The 12,086-nt window shown below is 43.9% G+C and overlaps 1 protein-coding gene across 1 annotated transcript in view; it reads left to right on the top strand.

The window, feature by feature from the left end:
* The window catches only part of myo3a (myosin IIIA), a 155,840-nt gene that overhangs the window by 103,520 nt on the left and 40,234 nt on the right, over positions 1 to 12,086 (top strand). The window contains exons 22-23 of the mRNA XM_078200255.1: positions 5,216 to 5,296; positions 6,398 to 6,521. Of these exons, the coding sequence (XP_078056381.1) occupies positions 5,216 to 5,296; positions 6,398 to 6,521 (205 nt within the window). The remainder of the gene's footprint in view (positions 1 to 5,215; positions 5,297 to 6,397; positions 6,522 to 12,086) is intronic.

Below are 12,086 nucleotides of genomic sequence, written 5' to 3'. Positions count from 1 at the left end.
ACTTAAACTTGTGCTCTATTCATCTGCAGACAAGCATTTGTCGCATTAAACGAATGGGATCATTGCATTACACTGTTCACAAATCCACAAAACTCCAATTACATTTTTGTCAGTGAAAGCTTTATTTCAAGCAAGCTCTGGTTCTATTTATTAAACTTATATAAAACATGTTGTTGTATTTCTTATTAGATTTCTATCTTCCTTTTCATTCTGCCTCCTGCAGGTTTTGTAACAAGTGCAATTCAATTGTTCTGTCTCCTGACAAATTGCTTTTAAATGTACTTAATCTTTCCAAATTCCAGCAACTCACCAGATATTTTGTATGCCTTTTGAGCACTGTACTCTGATTAGAGTACTGTACTCAGATCGATAGAAACGAGGGTGGAAAACAGATCTATTAGTTTTATAACTTCATTGAATACAAGCCAGGCTGATGGAATTAAAGTTTTCCTTGTCTTATAGCTGAAAGAATACAATGCGAGAAGGGAGCTGTGTCTCAGTCGGTCACCCTCTTGTCTTAGAATCAGAGGGTTGTGTAGTTAAGTCCCCATTACTGAGACTTGAGTAGAAAATCTAGGCCGATTCCAGTGCATTGTTGAGGGAATGTTACATTGCCAGAGGTGCCAACGTCTGATGAAAGATTAAAATGAGTGCCCATCTACCCAATCAGTTGGGCATAAATGATCCCAGGATACTGTTTCAAAGAAAAATCAAACATTTTCCACCATTTCTTGGCCAATATTATTTATATTTTAACACTATCACTTAAACAAATTCATCTGGTCATTAACTGGTTGCCATATTTCCTACATTTTCCTACACAAAAATAAGTACACTTCAAAAGTTTTTCATTGGCTGTAAAATTGGGCGGCACGGTAGCACAGTGATTAGCACTGCTGCCTCACAGCGCCAGGGACCTGGGTTCAATTCCGGCCTTGGGTCGCTGTCAGTGTAGAGTTTGCATGTTCTCTCCGTGTCTGCGTGGGTTTCCTCCAGGTGCTCCGGTTTCCTCCCCCAAAGATGTGCGGGTTAGGTTGAGTGGCCAGGGGGATTAGCAGCTTAAATATGTGGGGTTACGGGAATAGGCCGAATGGCCTCCTTCTGCACTGTAGGGATTCTATGAAATGCTTTGGGACATCTTGAGATTGTGAACAATGCTTTCTTTCTGTACAAATGCGCAGTCTGGTCAATCCTGTGTTTCCGGTTTGTTGGATCACAACAGAAAACTACCCTAAAGGTCACAGTCTTACTCATTGTACCCAAAAGATTACTTCAGGAAAAGGGAGAAATCATCTATTTGAAAGCAGCAAGGATGCTCCTTCAGAACTAGAGCTGAGGATTATTGCTGGGCCCAAGCAGAGGAAACTTTATTCTCTTGGTGCTACACTTAACGTGCTTGAAACAAACTCAGATAATGCCAGAAAGACACAGGCAATCTCCAAATGGCACAGGCAATCTCTCCAACAACCGTGGAGAGAACAGAGAAGTTGGGGTTGCGTTTTGCTGTCCAAGTTGAAATGACTGTACCCACCTCCGAGCTTAATACAAGCTATCCATAAAGATCAATCAAGCTATATGGTGTTGATTTCCTCTTTGCTGACAGTAATTTCATTTTGGCATCAGCTGTAGAGGATCTCTGGTGTCCAGCAACAATCATTTCAGTAAGAAGCTAAGCTGTCAATCACATTCAAGAATTCTCAGAGTGAGCAAACCATGAAGTGACAAGTATGTTTTATCATTCACATTTTATAATCTTAACAAAAAATCAAAATAAAGATCAGGACACATATGTGAGATTATGACAGAAAATTGAACATGATAAGCAATTTTTAAAATTTATATTATTTTTAAAGCTTTGACATTTTTATCATGGAATGAAGGAATATGCAATCTCCCAATGAGAAAAGCAGCTTTTTAGGGACTGAGAGGTTGGTCAGCACTAATTGTGACTAGTACACCATTACAATCCTCCATTCAACAAGGACTGACTTTTTCAAGATTTTTTACACTGAAGATAGGATGTAAAAAGTAGAAGTCAACATCAATTTGGTGATTTCCAGATAATTTTCATTTGCGACCACTTCAAAAGTACACCCTGTTGGGTCATTGACAGGAACATTTTGATTTCTGTGCTGAATGAAAGGTGATGGAGGCAGTGGCATAATGGTATTGTCAATGGACTAGTAATCCAGACATCAGGGTAATGCTCTAGGGACCCAAGTTTGGATCCCACAACATAAGGTGGTGGGATCTGAATTAGTAAAAATCTGGAATTAAAAGTTTACCGATGACCATGAAACCATTGTCGATTGTCATTAAAATCCATCTGATTCGCTAAATCCTTTAGAGAAGGAAATATGCTGTCCTTACCTGATCTGACCTACATGTGACCTCATGGCCCACAGCAATGTGGTGACTCTTAAATGCTCTCTGAAATAGCCTTGCAAGCCACTCAAATGGATAAAACCACTAGAAAGCCAATAGAAAGGGATAAAACCAGATGGAACACCTGACATCAACCGAGGCACCAGAAACAACAACAGCAAACCCAGCACTGCCGACCCTGCAAAATCCTACTTATTAACATCTGGGGGTTGGTGCCAAAATTGTGAGAGCTGCCTCACAGACAAGCCAACAGCCTGACAAAGTCATGCATACAGAATCTTCAGTCACTGAAGGTTAGCATGCAGATACAGCAAGCAGTGAGGAAAGCTAATGGCATGTTGGCCTTCATAGCAAGAGGACTTGAGTATAGGAGTAAGGATGTCCTGCTGCAGTTATCCAAGGCATTGGTGAGGCCACACCTTGTGTATTGTGTACTGTTTTTGTTTCCTAGTCTGAGGAAGGACATTCTTGCTATTGAGGGAGTCCAGCAAAGGTTCACCAGATTGATTCCTGGAATGGTAGGACTGACATGAAGAAAGAGTGAGAGGGGATCTCATAGAAACATATAAAATCCTGATGGGACTGTACAGGCTAGATGCTGGAAGAATGTTCCCGACGTTGGGGAAGTGCAGAACCAAGGGTCACAGTCCAAGAATAAGGGGTAAGCCATTCAGAACTGAGATGAGGAAGAACTTCTTCACTCAGAGAGCTGTGAACCTGTGGAATTTTCTACCACAGAAAGCTATTGGGGTCAGTTCATTAGATATGTTCAAGAGGGAGCAGGACGTGGCTCTTGTGTTAAAGGGATCAAGGAGTATGGAGAGAAAGCGGGAGTGGGATACTGAAAGTGCATGATCAACCATGATCATATTGAATGGTGGTGCAGGCTCGAAGGGTCAAATGGCCTACTCCTGCACCTATTTTCTATGTTTCTGTACCTCACAGATTATGATTGTTCTTTTAAGAGCAACAGAGCAAAATAAGGGTCAAGTGGTCTGGGCTAGCCAATCGGGACTCAGAGCAGGGCAACCAGGGAGAGGAGTTCTCTGAGTGTGGATGTATTTTGGATTAGTTGCAAACATGCAATGAATTACTTGTAAATTAACGCTTTTTTTTATACCCATGAAGTCTCTGAAAGTGCATCATTACACAAATAATGTCCCAGCAATCACCATCACCGTACCTGGGCATGTCCTGTCCCACCGACAGGACAGACCTAACAGAGGTGGCGGCACAGTGGTATACAGTCAGGAGGGAGTTGCCCCAGGAGTCCTCAACATTGACTCTAGACCCCATGAAGTCTCATGGTCAAGCGTGGGCAAGGAAACCTCCTGCTGATTATCAGATATTCCCCCCGCCCCCACCCCTGTTAGCTGATGAATCAGTACTTCCCCATGTTGAACACCACTTGGAAAAATCACTGAGGGTGGCAAGGTTGCAGAATGTACTTTGGGTGGGGGACTTCAATGTCCATCACTAAGAGTAGCTCGGAAACATCATCAGACCGAGTTGGCCAGGTCCTAAAGGACATAACTGCTAGACTGGAAATGCAACAGGTGGTGAGGGAACCAACAAGAGGGAAGAACATACTTGACCTCATCCTCACCAACCTACTTGCCATAGATATGTGGATGTTCACTGATGACTGCACAATGTTCAGCATAATTCACGGCTTATCAGATACTAAAGCAGTCCATGTCCAAATGCAGCAAGATCTGGACAATATCCAGACTTGGGCAGACAAGTGGCAAGTAACATTTGCATCATAAAAGTGCCAGGCAATGACCATCTCTAGTAAGAGAGGATCTAACCATCACCCTTTGATACTTAGTGGCATTAGCATTGCTGAACCCTCCACTATCAACATCTTGGGGGTTATCACTGACCAGAAAATGAACTGGACTAACCATATAAATACTGTGGCCACCAGAGCAAGTCAGAGGCTAGGAATCCTGCGACAAGCAACTCACCTCCCGACTCCCCAAAGCCTGTTCTCCATCTACAAGGCACAAGTCAGGAATGTGATGGAATACTTTCCACTTGCCCGGATGTGTGCAGCTCCGACAATACGCAAGAAGCTCAACACCATCCAAGACAAAAAAAACCTGCTTAATTGGTTAAAAGCAAATTACTGCGGATGCTGGAATCTGAAACCAAAAGCTTTGACAAAGGGTCATCTGGACTCGAAACATCAGCTCTTTTCTCTCTTTACAGATTTTCCAACATTTTCTCTTCTGCTTAATTGATACCTTTTCCACAAAAATTCACGCCCTCCACCACTGACAAACAATGGCGGCAGTTTGCACCATCTACAAGATGTGCTGCAGGACCTCACCTTAGACAGCACTATAAGAACATAGGCAGAAGCTTCTAAAACCCAGAACCACTACCATCTGGAAAGACAAGAGCAGCAGATACATGGGAAGACCACCACCTGAAAGTTCTCCTCCACATCACTCACCATCCTGATTTGAAAATATGTCACCGTTCCTTCAATTTCACTGCGTCAAAATCCTGGAACTCCCTCCCTAACAGCACAGTGGGTGTACCTACACCACATTGACTGTAGCAGCTCAAGAAACCAGCTCACCACTACCTTCTGAAGGGCAATTAGCGATGAGCATAAATGCTGCCTTAGCCAGTGACGCCCACATCCTGTGATAAAAATTAAAAACTGGGTCCGTGCAAATGTCAGATGTTGCTGTCAATTTTACAGAGTAATGATAGCGGATGCTAACATTTCATCATCATTACAACCATGAGCTTCATCCATTGCATTAACAATAATAAATCTGTAAATGAAAAGATTAACATGTTATCCTTCTTGCAGCTTACAGAGGGCACAAGGTGAGAAAAGACATGGTTATTGAAAAACAGAAGCTCGAGCAGACAATTATCAAACTCCAGGCAGGTAAGGATTTTTATAGGACTTAATATTCCCACTGTTATTATAATCAGTTTTCTTTTACAATATACTTCGAGATGAAGGGGGTGATTCTCCAGCCCCTCTCGCACAGATGCAAATGACATTATGATCGGAGACTCTCACAATTTGTGCCAGGGTGCACTCATTTTAAGATTCTCTCCACCCCCAGCCGACAACGTAAGCTGGTTCATGCCCAGTGAGAACATGAATATTAGCATATGTAAATCTTTATTAACCTATTCAGATTTGGCTTTTAGCTGAATTCACCAGGCCCTTCGATTCTCCCACCACTGGCACAACGTGAAGCCACCGGGAATCACTACTGGTCACCAAAAATGGAGACCAGACATGATGACCAAGCCGTGGGGGGTGGCCTCGGAGACCATTGAAGCCCAGCAGGTGGACGGAAACACAGTTGGAATGTGTCCTGGCACTGCCCCCTGACTCCATGGCAGTACCAACCTGACAGTGCCAACCAGGCAGTCAGGGTACCAGGGGGCACTGCCAAGTTGGTGCTGCCAGGGTGCTGGGGGCAGTGACAGGTTGGCACTGGACAATGGGAGACACTGGACAATGGGAGTCTCAGGACAATGGGAGACACTGGACCATGGGAGACTCTGGACTATGGAAATTTCAGGACAATGGGAGACTCTGGACAATGGGAGTCACTGGACAATGGGAAAATCTGGACAATGGGAGATTCTGGACAATGGGAGACTCTGGACAATGGGAGTCACCGGACAATGGGAGAGTCTGGACAATGGGCATCTCTGGACAATGGGAGTCTCTGGACAATGGGAGTCTTGGGACAATGGGAGTCTCTGGACAATGGGATATTCTGGACACTTCCTTCTGCTTCCCAGTAGCATTGTAGCTAAAAATAACATAGGTCTGTGAAATTGCATTTTGCACTCCAAGTTGTGAATCACCCTCACATTCTGCAGAATGCATGAAAACTAACACTAGAGTTTATTACCTAAAGAAGGAAAAATATTTAACATGGCATAAAGTACAAACCAATGAAGATGTGCCTTGCTTTTATATTATGAGATGATAAAATGAATATGTACAATTTGCTTATCTTAGTTGCAAGAGGATACCTGTGCAGAAAAGAATACAATGAAATGCTGGAGGAAAAGAGAGATGCTACTATTAAAATTCAGGCTCACTACAGAGGCTATATGGACAGAAAAAATCTCAACATTAAATTGTAAGTCCGGTTATAAAATAGGATCAAAATAAGAACTGCAAGTGGTAGATTTTGACTTTGTGCAATAGTGTAAAGCTATTTTGGATCTCTTTGCATCTCTCCTGATTGATATCACAGGAACTAATAACAAGGAGAGATATAAGACACAACTTAATGTCACCAATTTTACACACTCACACCAGGTCAAAATCTATCCCAGTGTGTGTGAGGAAATTGAAATGCAATGATATTGGGAGCCAGTGAGTGAAGGCTGAGCAGTTTACATGTCAATTGAAATTATTTATATCCTGAATGCATTTTTAAAAAATAATGTGTGTTGTTTAGTTTTGATCCCCTGACTGAGATTTCCCACTCGGGATCTTCCATCACCACCTTCGTGACAGCTGAGCTTCCTCACAAAAGAACACTATGGCAGGATAGACCTACAGCAGCTTACAGGAAGGTAGCCATGGATAAATAAATCATGCACATCTTGTTGCCCAACTGTGACAAGCTGTTTATTTCATACATACAGTGCAGAAGGAGGCCATTCGCCCCAACGTGCCTGCACCAACAACAATCCCAGCCAGGCCCTATCCCCGTAACCCCACATATTTACCCTGCTAATCCCCCTGACACTAAGGGTCAATTTAGCATGGCTAATCAACCTAACCCACACATCTTTGGAGTGTGGGAGGAAACCGGAGCACCCCCACGCAGAAAACAGGAGAACATGCAAACTCCACACAGACAGTTACCCGAGGCCGGAATTGAACCCAGGTCCCTGGCACTGCGAGGCAGCAGCGCTAACCACTGTGCCGTCCTATTACTGTCCTTTCAGTAGAAAATCTTGCCTACAGATTCTGACTGCGCCTAATGGGAAATCATAGGTGTGCAACTGTGCAGATATAGCAGGCAGTGAAGAAGGCAAATGGTATGTTGGCCTTCATAGCCACAGGATTTGAGTATAGGGATAGGAATGTTTTACTGCAATTGTATAGGGCATTGGTGAGGCCACATCTGGAGTATTGTGTGCAATTTTGGTGTCCTTATCTGAGGAAGGGTGCCCTTGCTATAGAGGGAGTGCAGCGAAGGTTTACCAGGCTGATTTCTGGAATGGCAGGACTGTCATATGGTGAGAGGCTAAATTTGTTAGGATTATATTCACTGGAGTTTAGAAGAGTGAGATGGGATCACATAGAAACTTATAAAATTCTAACAGGATTAGACAGGGTAGATTCAGAAAGAATGTTCCCAATGGTGGGGGTGTCAAGAACTAGGGGTTATAGTCTGAAGATAAGCGGTATGAGGAAGACTGAAGTGAGAAGAAATTTCTTCATCCAGAGGGTGGTGAATCTGTGGAATTCACTACCACAGAAAGTAGTTAAGGCCAAAACATTGTGTGATTTCAAGAAGAAATTAGATATTAATGGGTGTTTTTCCGGTTGGAGGAAGGTAACTAGTGGCGTGCCGCAGGGATCGGTACTCGGGCCGCAACTGTTTACCATTTATATAGATGATCTGGAGGAGGGGACGGAGTGTAGGGTAACGAAGTTTGCAGACGACACAAAGATAAGTGGAAAAGTGAATCGTGTGGAGGACGGAGAAGATCTGCAGAGAGATTTGGACAGGCTGAGTGAGTGGGCGAGGATATGGCAAATGGAGTATAACGTTGAGAAATGCGAGGTTATACACTTTGGAGGAAATAATAACAAATGGGATTACTATCTCAATGGAAACAAATTAAAACATGCTACCGTGCAAAGGGACCTGGGGGTCCTTGTGCATGAGACGCAAAAGCCCAGTCTGCAGGTACAACAGGTGATCAAGAAGGCAAATGGGATGTTGGCCTATATTGCGAGGGGGATAGAATATAAAAGCAGGGATGTCTTGATGCACCTGTACAGGGCATTGGTGAGGCCGCAGCTGGAATACTGTGTGCAGTATTGGTCCCCTTATATGAGGAAGGATATATTGGCATTGGAGGGAGTGCAGAGAAGGTTCACCAGGTTGATACCGGAGATGAGGGGTTTGGATTATGAGGAGAGGCTGAGGAGATTGGGTTTGTACTCGTTGGAGTTTAGAAGGATGAGGGGGGATCTTATGGAGACTTATAAGATGATGCGGGGGCTGGATAGGGTGGAGGCGGAGAGATTCTTTCCACTTAGTAAGGAAGTTAAAACTAGAGGACACAGCCTCAAAATAAAGGGGGGTCGGTTTAAGACAGAGTTGAGGAGGAACTTCTTCTCCCAGAGGGTGGTGAATCTCTGGAATTCTCTGCCCACTGAGGTGGTGGAGGCTACCTCGCTGAATATGTTTAAAGCGCGGATGGATGGATTCCTGATCGGTAAGGGAATTAAGGGTTATGGGGATCAGGCGGGTAAGTGGTACTGATCCACGTCAGATCAGCCATGATCTTATTGAATGGCGGGGCAGGCTCGAGGGGTTGGATGGCCTACTCCTGCTCCTATTTCTTATGTTCTTATGTTCTTATAGCTCTTGGGGCTAAAGGGATCAAATGATATGGGGGGAAGGCGGGATCAGGATATTGAATCTGATGATCAGTCATGATCATAATGAATGGCGGAGCAGGCTCAAAGGGCCAAATGGCCTACTCCTGCTTCGAGTTTCTATGTAAACTATTAAAAGAACTGCAGGCTAACAAAGTTTTCACCTATGAATGCATTTATCTAAAAAATATTAAATTTTGTATCTGCTCAGTAGATTCTATTGTACGCTTCCTATTTGACACACTTGCGTGATGTGCAATCATTGGCCTGTTTTTAATGCTATGGATTTAAGTAAGGCTTCAGTTTCCTTATTTCTCACAGTTGTGTCAGTTCAGAACTCCTAACAGAATCTCCCAGTTAGCTGGCATTCTGACAGAAATCTTTAATTGTGTGCTTTTGCCATCAGTTAATTGGTCATGTGGCTCCCCAACTCCCAGTCCAGTTGTGGCTGAGAAGATCTTGCTCCAATTCCAACAATAACTTTCTCCAGATGCCTTTCTCAAGATTTACTCCTTGTTTAGGATTTTCTTCCTTTGTACCTTTGCCAATGGTTCATGCTTTTTAATCATGCTTAGTCCCTGATCTTCTGTTAATTTTAGTTCCCAGTCCATTTTTTAAAAAAACTTTAATGCCCTTGTATATGGTTTTATTTGTTTCTTAGTCCTGCTCCATTCATAAACAGGAAACCTATGATAATCGAAACACTTGGCCAGGCATTTGTTTCTCCAGGTGGACTCATTATGAATGCTTGGCTGATCTCTAAGATTTACCACTGGATTAGCTTAACAGGAGTTTGTTTACACAGGCTGAAATGCAGTGTTAGATTTAATTGGTTGATATCTTTTTGCGGTTATAATAAGTTATTATTTGTCTGATTTTTTTCAATGCAAGTATATTTATTTGGACAGGATGTGGGGTACAGCTTCTCTTATTGGAACTATTGCTGGCAGTGCCTGCTTGAAACTTTTACAACGTTGTATAAACAACAGTTTTTAACAAAACAAATTTCTGAATGTGTTTTTTTCATGAGCATTTCAAGGCTTTCCTCTGTTATTTCTGATTCATTGGTTCTGTACATAGTGCATACTAGGGTGAGTGGGCATGAAGAGGGCCTGGGAATATGTGAGAGGAACAAAGGAGGCATGGTAAGTGGTGCATGGTGCTGGGAGGGGTGGAGGGAAGATGAGAGGGTTCGAGGGCCAAGCAGCCTTTAATGCAAATGTGCCAAAGTACCGGAGAACTAGGCCTTCTAACTGGCCTGCCTCAGCACTCACTCACCTCTGTAGCTATCTCCAAATTGGTCCCAGATTCAGGGACGTGACTCAATCCTACCGCCCATCCTGGAGTAAAAATAGTGTGAGTGGAAACCAGTTACATGGTGACGAGTCTCCTGACTCAAGGTTCCTGCTTCATTAGTAAAAATCCATCCCTTTATGTGCAACTGATCTGTAACCGTCTCACAACACTTAAAAAATAAAGCCTTCAAAAAATTCCAGCCCGTTCATTGGATCACCTTTATGTTTTCAAACTTAATAAAAGTTGATAGGATGGGGGAATCTGGAACTAGAGGGCACAGTTTAAAAATAAGGGGGGGATGATTCGCCTAAAAAAATTCGAAGTGTCAAATTCACGTAAAAACTGGAGTAAATCACACTGGCTTTTTCAGCAGGAGTTTCAAAATTAATCCCCCGCACTCTGTGCACTGCAGAGTGCACTCGCGTGATTCATTCCAGAAACCAGTGGGCGGGGCCTATTCCCGCTGGAGAGGCCGACGGCATAGCGCTCAGCAGGCCACTGCGCATGTGCCGATCTGTTAGTGCACCTGTCTGCCGGCCTCCCGATCGCTGGCCAGCCCCGCGAAACCCCCACAGCCCGATCACTGCCTCCTCTGTTCCTCTCACATATTCCCAGGCCTTCTTCATGCCCAGGCCAGCCTCCAAGATTGTGTCCTCAGCCCCCTACTATACTCCTTATACACCTATGACTGACTGTGTGGCCAAATTCCCATGCAACTCAACTTTCAAGTTTGATGATACACCACCATAGTGGGTCGGATTTCAAACAATGATGAGATGGAGTACAGGAAAGAGATGGAGAATCTGGTGAACTGGTGTGAGGTCAATAATTTCTCCCTAAATGTCAACAAAATGAAGAAGATTGTCATCGACTTCAGGAAGCGTAGTAGAGAACATGCCCCTGTCTACATCAATGGGGATGAAATAGAAAGGGTCGAGAGCTTCAGGTTTTTAGGTGTCCAGATCACCAACAGCCTGTCCTGGTCCCACCATGCCGATGCTATAGTTAAGAAAACCCACCAATGCCTCTACTTTCTCAGAAGACTAAGGAAATTTGGCATGTCAGCTACGACTCTCACCAACTTTGCACCAGAGAAAGTATTCTTTCTGATTGTATCACAGTTTGGCATGGCTCATGTTCTGTCCAAGACCACAATAAACTACAAAAGGTCAGGAACGAAAGCCCAATCCATCACTCAAACCAACCTCCCATCCATTGTCACTGTCTACACTTCTCGCAGCCTTGGAAAAGCAGCCAGCATAATTAAAGACCCCACACATCCCGGGCATACTCACTTCCACCTTCTTCTGTTCGGAAAAAGATACAAAAGTCTGAGGTCACGTACCAACCAACTCAAGAATAGCTTTTTCCCTGTTGCTAACAGACTTTTGAATTACCTTATATTAAGTTGATCTTTCTCTACCCCCGAGCTATGTCTGTAACACTTCATTCTGCACTCTCTCCTTTCCTTCTCTATGAACGGTATGCTTTGTCTGTATAGCGTGCAAGAAACAATAATTTTCACTGTAGAGCAGTATATATGACAATAATAAACCAAACCAAATCCAACCCCCTCCCGCAGTGCCAATCTCCAGATTCCCCCCTGGCAGCCCCAAGCTACCCCTGTATCTCCGACCCACCCAGCAGACTGTCCCAATCCACCCCACCCCAATGGCCAGCCCCGATTGCTGGCCTCCCTCCCTCTGTCACTCAGCCCAAAGTGCAGAGTGGTAGCGGGGACCCCCATCCCCACAGATCGCTCCCCCTGAGGCCCAATCCC

The sequence above is a fragment of the Mustelus asterias genome, chromosome 2, assembly GCF_964213995.1.
Source record: "Mustelus asterias chromosome 2, sMusAst1.hap1.1, whole genome shotgun sequence".
Taxonomy (NCBI): domain Eukaryota; kingdom Metazoa; phylum Chordata; class Chondrichthyes; order Carcharhiniformes; family Triakidae; genus Mustelus; species Mustelus asterias.
The sequence above is the reverse complement of the archived record's forward strand: the minus strand, read 5'-3'. Positions and strand labels throughout refer to the sequence as shown.